General features: G+C 50.3%; 1 protein-coding gene across 2 annotated transcripts in view; it reads left to right on the top strand.

Moving 5' to 3' along the window:
• Positions 1-14,219, top strand: part of SGSM1 (small G protein signaling modulator 1) — a 73,758-nt gene that overhangs the window by 24,888 nt on the left and 34,651 nt on the right. For both annotated transcript variants that reach the window (XM_043901516.1, XM_043901515.1), the window contains exons 4-9: positions 3,452-3,614; positions 6,395-6,547; positions 9,771-9,838; positions 10,103-10,248; positions 10,380-10,511; positions 12,182-12,306. In XM_043901516.1, coding sequence (XP_043757451.1) covers positions 3,452-3,614; positions 6,395-6,547; positions 9,771-9,838; positions 10,103-10,248; positions 10,380-10,511; positions 12,182-12,306 — 787 coding nt within the window. The remainder of the gene's footprint in view (positions 1-3,451; positions 3,615-6,394; positions 6,548-9,770; positions 9,839-10,102; positions 10,249-10,379; positions 10,512-12,181; positions 12,307-14,219) is intronic.

The following is a 14,219-nucleotide window of genomic DNA, read 5'->3' as shown; positions in this document are numbered from 1 at the left end:
TACAGTCCATGGAGTCGCAAAGAGTCGGACACAACTGAGCAACTTCACTTTCACTTTCTGTGCCCTGGGAAGAGGTAATCACGGTCGACCCGGAGAGATGCCTTCCCTCCCGTGGGCTCCGTTCACACCGACCCCACCCCAGGCAACCGGGGGGCTTGCCTCTGAGGGATGGGCTCCACGTCCTTTCCTCGCCCAGGTAGAGAGACAGGATGGATGGGGACTTTAAGGAATCAAGAAGCCATGGACACTTTCTGAGGGATCTCTGCCAGCTGGCTCAGCAAAGGAGGCAGGCCCGGGGCTCGGAGCGTGACTCAGCCCTCTCCCTCTCCTTGAACCTGTGAGGCTGGCTGCCAGGTTCCTACTGTCCCTTCACAGTGGCTGGAGGCACGGGCCCTGCGTGTCCCTGAAGTCAGGATTCAGCACATACGATTCAGCACGTACGCAGTGTGTACGTATACATGGGAGTGTCTCTTTCTCCCTGAAGACCTTCTAACCTCATGATTGAGGAGTGTCTCTCCACGAAGGACAAGTGATCATGCCCCTCTCACGGTCTTGGCTCCAGGAGGGACCCATCAGCTTCCGTCCAGGTGGCGGGGGACACCGCCCGTGGGCCCGCAACCAGCTGAGCGCACGCCACGACCTGGGAAACCGCTCATGTCAGTTCTGCTCTTTGGCCTCCCAGCTCTGCTCAAATCCCATCTCTGCCACTTCTTTGCTGGCTGACCTTGGGCAAGATCTTATTTTTTTAGCCGATATATCTTTACGTAAATAAATATACATGAAAGTGAAAGTGAAAGTCGCTCAGTCATGTCTCACTCTTTGCGACCCCATGGACTATGCAGTCCATGGCATTCTCCAGGCCGAATACTGGAGTGGGTGGCCTTTACCTTCTCCAGGGGATCTTCCCAACCCAGGGATCGAACCCAGGTCTCCTGCATTGCAGACGGATTCTTTACTGGCTGAGCCACAAGGAAAGTCCCCTATGTGTGTGTATATATATATATGTGAAAGTGAAAGTGAAGTCGCTCAGTCGTGTCCGACTCTTTGCGACCCTACCAAGCTCCTCCGTCCGTGGGATTCTCCACGCAAGAATGCTGGAGTGGGTTGCCATTTCCTTCTCCAGGGGATCTTCTCAACCCAGGGATTGAACCCAGGTCTCTCGCATTGGGGGCAAACGCTTTAACCTCTGAGCCACCAGGGAAGACCACCAATGCAGGAGTGTATATATATACACATACATACATTAAAAATATATATATTTTTTTCCTTTTTTTCCCCTTTGGCCACACTGCGTTGCTCATAGGATCTTAGTTCCCTGAGCAGGGATTGAATCTGGGCCCGTGACAGTGAAAGCGCTGGTTCCTGGCCCACCAGGGAATTCCCCGAAAAATATTTTATGTATGTAAAAATACACATATACACATGCCCATATACTCACATATGTATATGGAAATATATATCTCTCTATGTAAATATAGATCTCTGGATCCCTGGCTTTCTTTTTTCTCCTGGACATTTTTATTTGCAAAAAACTTAATATGCATGTCTGTTTCAGGGCTTGCTAGCATACCTACCAATTAAAGACTTAGAAGATCAAGACTTAGAAGATTTTAGCAAGTGATAAGAATCATAATAATTCTCTAACTCCGATCAAAGTTCAGGGGTGAGAGAAACATGCCGGCATTAAATGAGGCCTGAAGGATGTCCCTGAGGTCTCTTTTGTCCGTTGTTCCTTATGAGCCATTGTCAGAAAAACATGGAACAATGTTTACCAACCTGTACTAGATCATGAATTTAATCAATGTAAGCAAATGAAAAGTCCTAGATATGTAAGCAAAATTGAAGCTATTTTAAAGATCATCTCCCAGAATATTTTAATTCGAGGAGCAGATTAGGCAGTATGTGAACAGTCCTTCAAAGCCAAGTCATTGCTGACAACAGCAAGAACAGGGCAAGCAGTCACCCCGAAACTTCTCAGCATCTCTCCTTACGCATGGCATGGCTTTGCCAGGCTCTTAACCCTGCGTGTGCTGGGGTCCTCCTCTGTGAAACAACAGTAACTAGAACACTGGCCTCTTGAGTTTCACTGCAGGGATTAGGGAAGGTGAACCTTAACACTGGTCTGACGCCCAGCAGGTGCCCAGTAAGAGTAAGGAGTAGCTCTTAATAAGCTCACATTTTCCCATAGATATGGATTATGCTCCTAGTGCATACCAGAGTGAGTTCCCAGGCTGCTGTGTAAGACAGAAAGTCAGAAGATAGAGGCTGCTGAGGGACTTTCCTGGTGGGCCAGTGGCTCAGATGCCACGCTGCCAACAGAGGGGACCCAGGATCCATCCCCGGTCAGGGAACTAGATCCCTCATGCCACAGCTAAGCATTACACACGTCGCAGCTAAGGATCCCGGCACAACCAAATAAATACATATTAATTTTTAAATTAAGAAAAGTTAAGGCTGCTGAAAGTATCAGATATGTAAGATAGAGGCCATCAGAATAGCGTGCATAGGGCCTGTTTCTTGGGAGGGAATACTGAGGGCCAGAGAAGGAAAGTTATTTGCCTGAGGTCACGCAGCAAGTTAGTAGAACCCAGGCTTCGCCCTGGGTCTCTTGTTTGAGAAGGGCTGGACAGAGCCTCCAGGGGAGACACAGAAGTGGGAAGATTATGACTGAAACCTCTCTTCAAAGGCGCTTTGTGGAGGCGCAGATGTGAGCACACCTTGGCTCAGACGTGGGTGTGAATCCCAGCTCCTTCACTTATTTGCCGGGTGGCCCTGGCAATTCAGCTCACTGCTGCGAGCTTCCGTTTCTACATCTGGAAAATGGGGATGGTTTTCCTTTCTGCCTGGCCATGGCGGAGATTGAATGAGATCCATAATGTTAACTGTTACTGAAATCACAATGGTAATGACAACCGTGTGATTCTTTTAACTGAAATACAGCTAGGCAGTCACGCAGTCCAGGCTCCCCTCCTTCATTGAAAGGAGGAATAGCTAGCCTTCATGAAGCACACACACGTGCCAGGCTCTGAGCACAGTGCTTTCCATCCATTTTTTCCCACCTTATCCTGACAGCAACCTTATGAGGTTACTGTTTACACTATCCCATTTTACAGATGAGGAAGCTGAGACATGCGGGGGGGAAGTGATTCCCCTCACCCCATCACACAGCTGGTAAGGGGCCAGGAGAGGATGTGCACAGAGATGATCTGACCTGGGGCAGCAAGCGTGGGTTCACCACTAAGCCCTCTTGCTCTCTTTTGAGGGACTGGACGGTGGAGAGGCATACAGGCTTTTCACTATGATGCTATCATAGTGATGCTATCATGAAATTTGTGACTTTGGGGGCCCCGGACCTTCAAGGCACCTGTGTGTGACTGAGAAAGCCCAGAGCCAGGGTGGACGTGGGGAGGGGGATCATGGGCGGGGCCTGCTGACCGCAGTGTCCCTGCAGCGGCCGTGGAGGCCTGCGTTCTGCACGGGCTGCGGAGGCGGGCGGCTGGCTTCCTGCGCAGCAACAAGATCGCAGCTCTCTTCATGAAAGTGGGCAAGAGCTTCCCGCCGGCCGAGGAGCTGAGCCGCAAGGTGCAGGACCTAGAGCAGCTGATCGAGAGCGCGTGAGTGCCGAGCACGGGGTGCGGGCCGGGGCACCCCCAGAGGACAGCCGGTGCTCCTGCCTGGGCTCTGCAGGAGCCTGTACCTCCCGCACCCTCTCCACTCTCCATTCTGCTCCTCAGACCTGCCAGGCTCTCTCATACCCCAGGGCCTTCGCGCATGCTGTACCCTCCCCCCAGTTCACACCCCTCATCTTCCGTGGTGGATTCCTTGTCATCCCCACGGACGGTAACGCCCTCTAACTAGTAGTAAATTCTAACCCTCACCCCATTTCTCTTTTATGTCACTCTGCTTATTATCTTCCCAGTTGTTACCACCACCTATAATTTTTCATTCATTCATTTACTGTTAACCTGATTGTTATCAGTCTCCCCCACTGGCCTCTGAACTCCAGGAGGATAGGCATCTGGATATGTGCTGCTCCCCATTAGGTCACCAGTGTCTGGGACAGCGCCCAGCACCCGGGAAATGCCCAGGAAACGATTGTTGAATGAGTAAGTGCCTACGGAGCCAGGCCTGTGCCAAATGCAGGCAGATCGAAGTTTAACATAACCACATGGTCTCCGTCTGCATGGATCCGATGCTCACAGTGAAGCAGCCATTTATGGGGGCATTGTCTTGGTGGCTCGTGGCCTGAGAATGGGTAAATGAGTGCCTCCCACCAGAACCACCCCCAGAGTCCCAACTGCACAGCCAAGCCCCCAACCTGAGGCCTGGTCAGGGGTGGCAAATAGGTTTCCTCCCCAGTTGGTGCTGGTGGCCGTGAGGTTTTCCTGCCGGAGCTCATTGCTTTTACTAGAGCCCAAAGACCAACAGAGAACTGTCTTGTGGAAAGTTCTGGAGTTGTGAGTGGGCTTCGTGGGAAAGAGTGCGTGGATTGATTAACACATGTGGCCACATGTGTTGTGGGCAAGAGAAGGGAGAGAGAGGCAGGCATGCCATGTGTCTGCCCTCGCTGCCATGAGTGGCCGCTCCACTTCACTGCGGGAGAAATGGCCTTTCCTTGCCCTTCAGACCCTGCCAGCCCAGGGCTGCTGGCCAGAACTGCACGATGGGCAGCGCTCTGGACTTGGCATTGCTAGTTCCCATTCGGAACCTGACTCTTCAGCCACCTGGTCTTTAGGGGTCTTCCAGTCCATCTGCTAAATTCCCAGGTGTCTGCTGATGGCTTCTTAAAGGGGTGGATTTCCATAGACCTTCCATAACATTGGGAGCAACTTTCTAACGGAGAAATGAGAGATGTCCATTCCAGGGGCCCATTCACTCATTTTTGCCATCATTCTTTTATGGACATATTTACTGATCCCCACATACATGCCAAGCATTGTGCTAAGCCCTGGAGATACAGGCATGTAACAGGGCCAAAGCTTGCCATGTGGTAGACTCTCCAAGTTTTATTTAAAAAGCAGTTGAATTGCATAATCCATGCCTTTGAGGTCCCATTGTGGAGGAGAAGACAGAGGAGTGAGCAAGAAGTTAATCTGCAGAGATCCATGGAACACAGCGGAGGGGCCCCTCCCCAGCTTCAGCTGGTGCTCAAGTGCTTCCGTAGGAGGGGGTGCCCTCCCTGAGACCTCGAGAGTGAGTAGGGTTCAGCCAGATAATAGAATGGGGAGGGAAGCCAGAAAGAAGCAGGAGCTCACAGAAAGTCCTCAGATGAAAGCTTGGCAGCTTTGGGGACCTGCAGAGATCCCTGTCTGGCTGGATCATGGGGTCAGAGGCAGGGAGTGGTGAGGAGGTGGCTGGGGAGGTGGACGGGTCAAGGTCATGGAGTGCCCTGCTTGTCGTGTTATAAGACACGTGCACCCCAATGTTCATCACAGCACTGTTTATAATAGCCAGGACATGGAAGCAACCTAGATGCCCATCAGCAGATGAATGGATAAGGAAGCTGTGGTACATATACACCATGGAATATTACTCAGCCGTTAAAAAGAATTCATTTGAATCAGTTCTAATGAGATGGATGAAACTGGAGCCCATTATACAGAGTGAAGTAAGCCAGAAAGATAAAGAACATTACAGCATACTAACACATATATATGGAAATTAGAAAGATGGTAACGATAACCCTATATGCAAAACAGAAAGAGAGACACAGAAGTACAGAACAGACTTTTGAACTCTGTGGGAGAAGGTGAGGGTGGGATGTTTCAAAAGAACAGCATGTATATTATCTATAGTGAAACAGATCACCAGCCCAGGTTGGATGCATAAGACAAGTGCTCGGGCCTGGTGCACTGGAAGACCCAGAGGAATCGGGTGGAGAGGGAGGTGGGAGGGGGGATCGGGATGGGGAATATGTGTAAATCTATGGCTGATTCATATCAATGTATGACAAAACCCACTGAAATGTTGTGAAGTAATTAGCCTCCAACTAATAAAAAGTAAATAAATTAATTAATTAAATAAAATTAAAAAAAAAAAAAAAAAGCTTGCCTCTCCAGAGCAATGGGGGAGCCTCCAAAATGAAAGAAGAATCCAAGACTCTTCTTGGCCAGCACTCCTTTCCAGCTGAGAGAGAGAAAGTAAGAGAGAAATTTCAGTGTGAGAATCTGGCTTACCCATCACCAGTGTATGAAAGGGTCAGTTTGACAGTGCCTTCACACTCACTGGGTGTTGTTATTTTTTCAACTCTTTTCCCATTCTCTAGGAGCAGTGTGGGCTCTAATTGCCATTCTTTCATTTCTCAGAGAAGTTGGACACTTTCCTATTTGCATATTGATCCTGTTGGATTTCCTCTTTTGTGAGCATCTCTTCTCTTTCTTTGCTGGTCTCAAAGGCGAAATCAGATCCAGGGCCTCCAGGAGAATGTGCGAAAGATGCCAAAACTGCCCAACCTGTCCCCACTTGCCATCAAGCACCTGTGGATCCGCACGGCCTTGTTTGAGAAGGTCCTGGACAAAATTGTTCATTACCTTGTAGAAAACAGCAGGTGAGTGGGAAGGAATACAACACTTGGGTGCACTCTGCTTCCACCTGCTGGCCGTCTTGGAAATTGCGCCCTCTCTCACAAAGCTGCTTTCTTTTTGCCCTCTTGATATACCCTTGATTTGAAAGTGACTAATAAGGACCTCCTGGTTGTTTGACTCTAAACTGGCCAAGCTTAGAACCTTGGGAAGATTTGGGTGCTTAATAGCAATGCAGGATCTTCCGAATTGGGGTGGGGTGTAAGGGTCTTGCAGTCTTAAGAGATGTTTCTTTTCCCATGAATTAAGCCCACAGTCCATTCGCTGTGTGATCCTAGGGGAGTCATTTAGCTTCTCTGTGCCTCTGTTGTCTCTTCTGGTGAATGGGACAGGATGGGAATTGCTGCCACTCTGGAGAAGGGGCGAGAAAAGGAGTTAGTGAGTACACAGCATTTTGCAAAGGCCTAGGGGTATTTTTCACATTTTCTCTCCTAGCTCAGATTGGCCTGGTGTAGAGGTTTTACAGTGTGAGTCCTCTTGGCACGCATTCATCCATGGATCTGTTTACTCATCCACTAAATGATTAATGAGCATTTACGACGCCAGGCAATAACCTAGATGTTGAGGATACACAGGTCTTGCCTGTCATGTCAAGGAACTTGGATATTTGGAAGAGGGCAGCGAGGAGCTGCTGGCGGATCTGTGATCCAAGAGTCCTCATGGGCAGCACTCCTTTCCTTTGCCTGTTTGCTGGGAAAATACGTGTGAAAGTGCAGAGCAAAGCGCTTCCCCTCCCGGAGCTCGCATGGGGCAGGGAGAGCAGGCCCAGGCTAATGGTGATAATGCGTTGATGAGTGTGCCAGGATGGATGATGGGTGGCGATTAGTTTCCTCTGGGTAGTCAGGGAAAGTGTCCTGGAAGATGGGACAGTCGCGTTTCAATTTGAAGGGCATGTTACCCAACACAAGTTACCCAGTAGAAGGGTGTGGGGAAAAGTGTTCCCAGCGGAGGGAACAGCAGGCACAAAGGCCCAGAGGGCAGAGAGGAACTGAAAGAAATCCAGGCTCCAGAGCTCCAGTTAACCTCTGCACCTTCTAGTAAATTACAGCACCTCTCAGCCCTCTGCCTTGCTGTGGGCCCAGGGTCTGTGTGGTTACTGCCTCTGGCACATGAACTTGAGTTTTCCTGCTGAAAAAATTGGTTTATTTAGTAGTTTATTCGAGTAGCTTATTTATTTACTTATTAGAGTAGTTTATTAGGGCTTCCAAGGTGGCTCAGATAGTAAAGAATCTGCCTGCAATTCAGGAGACCCAAGTTCAATCCCTGGATCAGGAAGATCCTCTGGAGAAGGAAATGGCTGCCCTCTCCAGTATTCCTGCCTGGAGGATTCCATGGACAGAGGAGCCTGGCGGGCCCCAGTCCATGAGGTCGCAGAGAGTCGGACACAACTGAGCAACTAAGACACAGACTAGCAATACCAACGCACTGTTTCTTCATTAAACATTTTGGATTTTAGAGCCACACAGAATTGAGACAGTAGTACAGGGAATTCTTGCCTACCCTAAGTGTTAACATCCTATCTAACCATAGTACAAGTCTCAAAACCAAGAAATTGCCATTGGCATAATACGTTAACCAAACATACTCTTTTTTTTTGCTATATAATTCTATGAAAGTTTAATACATGCCTAGTTTCATAAAACCAACACCACACTCAGGCTACAGAGTACGGTACCAAAGCACCCATCACCCTGAAGAGACTCCCTGGGACTGCCCTCTAAGTCACATCTTGCGCCCATCTATACCTGTGATTTTTAAGACATTATTTTCAGGTTATGGTCACATAACTGTGCTGATTTGGGGAACAGAAACTGAGTGGTGGGCTGGAAAGTGTCTCTAAGTATTAGATTCAGATCTGACACCGAAATGTATAAGCTTGATGTTGAGCATGTCCAGGGCATGTCATTCTGCCCCAGCTGGTGTTCTGGTTGACTGAAGATTTCTTTGGGGTGATATTACAATCGCGTTGCCGCATTTAGTGAGACCCTCTCCTGATGTCAGAACTTAATACGTGCAGTTGGACATTTGTTCCTCCCAGCAGCCCTGGGTGGGTGAGTTGTCATTCTTCCCATTTTATAGCTGAGGACGCTGCAGCTCAGGGAGGGTAGTCACCTGTCCAGGGACACAGAGAGGGAGGGAGGAGCCAGGCTGGGCCCCTAGCTGGTCCAACTCTACATCCTGGGCTCTGCGCCCCCTGCTGTTGAACGGGAAGAAGAGCTGAACTGGCTGGATGTAGCCTACATCCACCTACTGTGTGGCCTCGGGCAAGTCACTTACCCTCTCTGGGCCTGAGATCCCTCAGGAGTCAGGACAAGGTCCTTCCCATTCTGGAGTTCTGTTTCTAGACCATGTGAATTTGCAAAGAATCCGAGGCCAGTACACAACAATTTGGGCTTCCCTGGTGACTCAGACGGTAAAGAATCCACCTGCAATACAGGGGACCCTGGTTCGAAAAGATCCCCTAGAGAAGGGAATGACTCCCCACTCCAGTATTCTTGCCTGGAGAATTATATGGACAGAGGAGCCTGACAGTCCATGGGGTCACAAAGAGTCGGACACGACTGAGCGACTGAACACACACAACAAGTCAGACGAACAAAAACGGAAACCATTCAGCACAGACGCTGTACTGACAGCATTGCATTGATATTTTGGAGAGTCGGAGGCCAGGAGGCATTTCTGAGCATGTCAGACCAGCATCATCTGCATTGGTTACCCAGATGGGAAGGCCTGTTAGTACAGCTTTTGGGGACACACCGCAGCTAAAATGTGTTTTATTGCCTCGATAACATTAGAAGGGCAGATGTCATCTGAGCCTCTAAGTGACTTCCTGTCTGAGATGGAAGATGCAAGAGAGGCAGACAGAATCAGCCAGGCCTCAACAGCCTTCTAATGATTGTTCCTGTTATTATCATTAAGGCTTTTCCACAGCCTTTGTGTTAAGCAGTTACAGCCAAGTGCTCTGCTAATTGCCTGACATCTGTTGTTGCTCTCAAACGTCCTTAGGCAGCCCATAATATTATCATTATGCCCATTTGACAGATGGGGCAGTTGAGGCTCACAGCGGTAACTGGGTGACCAGAGGGGCTTTGAACCCAGTCTGTCGGCTCTCAACCATCAGGCTGTAGTCAACTCTGCGCCCTCTGCTGGTCACCATCCAACCCTGCATGTCCTTTCCTCTCTTGCTAGTAAGTATTACGAGAAGGAAGCTCTCCTGATGGACCCGGTGGACGGCCCCATCCTTGCGTCTTTGCTGGGTAAGTGGTCCAGCCAGTGCTCTGAGCTTCATCTGGATCTCTGGTCTCGGCTCGAGGGGGCACCTGCTAAGGGCCTGTCTCGCCTCCCTCCAGCCTCCCACCTTCAAAACTGCTCCCTGCCTCTCACTTTCAGGCTCCTGCGCTGGTCTCTGTTTGGCAGGAGCCTGGGGTACCCTAGCTGCCAGAGGGGAGTGATCCTTCTGGTGGGAGGAGGGCGGGAGGACTCTCCTGGGCAATGGGCTCCCAGCCCCGTCTGCTCTGCAGTGGGGCCCTGCGCCCTGGAATACACCAAGATGAAGACTTCCGACCACTTCTGGACGGACCCTTCGGCCGACGAGCTTGTCCAGAGGCACCGCATTCACAGCTCGCACCTCCGGCAGGACTCACCCACCAAGCGTCCGGCCCTCTGCGTGAGTGGGGAGGACGGTGGGGCCCCGGGGGCAGGCCGGCTGAGTTCTGGACTCGGCGTGGAGGTGGGGAGTGGACTGCGGCCTTGACGGTCACTTCAGGCCTCACCCGCCGCCTCCCCTCATGCTGCCAGATCCAGAAAAGGCATTCGAGTGGCAGCATGGACGACCGGCCCTCCCTCTCCGCCCGTGACTATGTGGAGTCCCTGCATCAGAACTCCCGTGCCACCCTGCTATACGGCAAGAACAACGTTCTGGTCCAGCCGGTGAGGGTCCCCATCTTGGGCCCAGGGCTTCCACTGCGGGTCTGGCTCCAGGTTACAGAGGAGGGGGGTCCCTGTGGCCCCAGGTTGCTCATCCGTCTATCCATCCATCCACTCACTGATCCATCTGTTCGTTCATCTGCCAATATCTCCATCTCTCCATGTGTTCACCCACAGGATGGTATTTCCTTCTATCCATTTATCCATCCATTCATCTGTCAGTGTCCCACCCAGCCAGCCAGTCAACTCTCTTCCAGCCTCTGTATTCACCCACCCCTCTGTTCATGCATCCGTTCACCATTTTTTGTCCATCTGCCTGTATTTATGTCCACCCAGCCACCTATCCATTCATCCATCCCTCTCTCCATCATTACGTCCACCCATACATCCATCCGTCCTTCTACCCATCATCAGCTCCACCCATCAATCATCCATCCACCCATCTTTAACCTCCACCTGTCCATTTGTTCATTTGTTTTCCAATCCATCTACCCATTACCTTTCCACCCAGCTGTCTTATCTATCATTCTCCCTCATCATCACTCACTCAGTTCCCTCATTTGTGCTGAACCTGCTCTGCACGGGGTGCTTAGGATATCAAGGTGAACATCTTCACAGCCAATACTTAGGGAGCGCAGCTACTGGTGTGTGCATACGAAGGAAGCAGTCTTCCTGTGTACACAGTCACTTTTCCAATCAGATCACAGTCTATCATCTTTTCAGAGACATTTTAAAAAGCCCCCGTACTCTGCATGTGGAGTAAAAAGCATTACACCGAACCTCATTGAGGGGTCAACAATATAAACGTCTGTGACTGAGTCTGCACGAGACTGGGCAAGAATGACTGTCACAGTTGTAAGAGAACTGCTGATTATAAGAGGCATCCCCACTTCAGGCGCATTAAAATGTGAAAAAAACAATTGTGTGCCTTAGAATCAATGAAATACGGCAAGGATGCTACCTCCCGGGGTTGCGGTGTGGTTGAGATGATACTGGTGGAGCAGAGACAGGCTCGGTAAACCCTCAGTGCTCAGTAAATGTTGGTGGTCTTCTGTCTCCATGTGTTTTGGGGGGTGGGTCTGCAGGGAGGAGGGCTGCCTCTTATGTGTGAGTCTTGGAGCCCCCTCCACTGCACCCTACTTAGAATAAAGTGGAGCAAGTGAGAAGCTCAGCCGATGAATTGGGAAGGCGGAGGATAGGGCTGCTGGGTGAGGACCGTGGAGCGGGTGTCTGGGGAGGGGCCTCTGGGTAACATCTGTGGGATGCGTCATAGAGCTCAGCTGCCCTCTCTTTCTCCCTTAAGACTGGCCACAGTGATGGCAGATAAATGCCTTCTGTTTTGGAAAAGGTATTGTTGAAAGGGCAGAGCCCCGTTCCTTGTTCTAAAGACCACCCCCCCCACAACCCCGTCTTTGCATTAGGGCCCTGGGTAGAACGGGCGGCTTCCACAGCTGACCCTGCAGACCCAAACCCATCCTGGTGGTTGGTGGTAGAAGGCTTCGCTTAGCAAAGCCACCTGGAAGGAGGGTCGGGGCTTCCAAACGGACACGGCCTTGGAGGGAATGAGCCAACCTCTTGGTTCTGGCTGTGTGCCCTCGAATGCCACAGGTCGGGGCCCGTGTCTTCTGTGGCTCCGGCACCACGACCAGGCCTGAGTCCCCCCGTCTCTGCAGAGAGACGACATGGAGGCCGTGCCGGGGTATCTGTCCCTGCACCAGACGGCTGACGTCATGACCTTGAAGTGGACGCCCAACCAGCTGATGAATGGGTCTGTGGGGGACCTGGACTATGAGAAGAGGTGAGCCCCTCCCTCCCCCTCAGCACAGGGCCGACCGCGCCGTGTCCCATCTGTTATGACCAAGTGGCCCAGCCTCCCTGCACCTGTGGCCTCATGGGTAGTTCATGGGATCTGAGACCCAACTGGAAGAGTCTTAGGGGATGGGCATTGGGCAGTGCCTTGAGCAAACACCATCAGGAGAGAGAAATACTAACAAAGATCTTGTAAGCCCAGAAATGACAGTATTCCCCTGTCTCCAGCCACATTACCCATCACTCAATGCAAAAGGAAGCCGGAGGTGTTGGTTGTGAGCATCTCCTCTAGGGCTCCTGGATACCCTGTGAGTTATAAGACCCAACAGAGGCCTTGGAGTCATGCTCCTAAGAGACCTAGTGGGTGGGGATTCTATTATTATTGTCCATGTTCTTGACTTCCTCAAAACTTTTGCTTATGGGGAATTTCTAACATAAAGGGCTTCCCTGATAGCTCGGCTGGTAAAGAATCCACCTGCAATGCAGGACACCTGGGTTCGATCCCTGGGTTGGGAAGATCCCCTGGAGAAGGGAAAGGCTACCCATTCCAGTATTCTGGCCTGGAGAATTCCATGGACTGTATAGTCCATGGGATCGCTAAGAGTCAGACACGACCGGGCGACTTTTCACTTTTCACTTTCTAACATAAAAGTAGAAAGAACTCAAGTACCCATCACACAGCCCTAACAACCTTCCCCTCACCGTCCTCTGCCCTGCGTTTTGCTCTGCAGTAGCAAACAGACGTCATAGGATTATAGGATTTTATCTAGAAGTTTATATACATACTTGTAAATATAAATGTAAATATATGTATGTGTGTATATATATGTATTTATATACATATATATGTATGCATGTGTGTGTGTGTATATATATGTATAGAATAAGGACTCTCTTCAAGGGCCATAAACAGAGCACTGTTGTTGTGTTCTGTGTGATGTTAAGCCTCAGTGCGATTACCACCAGGCTTTGGTGTGATTAATATCATTCTCTAAGCTGATCACTTCCTGGGCAGAGGTTACCATCTGTCCTCAGAGAGGGTCATTGGGAGGTACAGTCAGTCCTCAGCTGGGCCAGATAATTCAACTCCAGCCAGACACCTAAGTTTCTTTTATTTATTTATTTTTTTTGACACCTAAGTTTCTGATGGAGAAATCCTCTGGGAGCCAGAAAACACTCTTGCCCTTGAACCTTATCTCACCTTACTCATCTGAAACCTCAGTATCAGACCTTCTACGACCTCCCAGCTGAGTTCGGAGCCCTGAATCTCCTTCTTAGCATTTACAAAATCATAATAAATCTGTCCCTACTTGTGTTCTGACTGTCTCACCCTTTAGATCTCAATTCTGTGAAGGCAAGGAGTCTGTCTTGCTCACATCTTCTCCCCAGAGTCTGCTGGTGACAGAAAGCCAAACTCAAGCTGCCTGAAGCATTGGCTCTCATGAACCAAAAAAAATCCAGCGGTGGTGGCTTCAGGCATGGCTGGATCCAGGGACTCAAATGAGGACCCAAACCCTTTCCATCTCTTGGCTCTACTTTCCTGACTGTTGATTCCATTCACAGGCAGGCTTTTCTTGCCAGGGCTCTTTACGTCTCCAGACTTCTGTCGTCCTTACCGCTGCTCTCCTAGCAGAAAGCCCTTCTTTCCCAGAGATTTCTCACATAGATCTAATAATTGAGTCTCACTGGTTCTGCTTGGGTCATGGTCCAGAACAGTGTCATATGATGATCCGCCAAGCCAGGGTCAGGTGCCCATTCCTGGAGTCCTGAAGGGGGAGGGTAGGAGAGGTCAGCCTCAGCCACATGGACTGGGGTTAAAGAAATGTGTGTGTAGGGGGAAAGTTGGAAAACTGGGATACTGGAGCCAGAAGAAGGGGAGATAGGGTCTGGGAAGACTGGGGA

This window comes from Cervus elaphus, chromosome 5 (assembly GCF_910594005.1).
Source record: "Cervus elaphus chromosome 5, mCerEla1.1, whole genome shotgun sequence".
NCBI lineage: Eukaryota > Metazoa > Chordata > Mammalia > Artiodactyla > Cervidae > Cervus > Cervus elaphus.
Note: the sequence above shows the minus strand (reverse complement) of the source record. Positions and strands in the feature narration are given on the sequence as shown.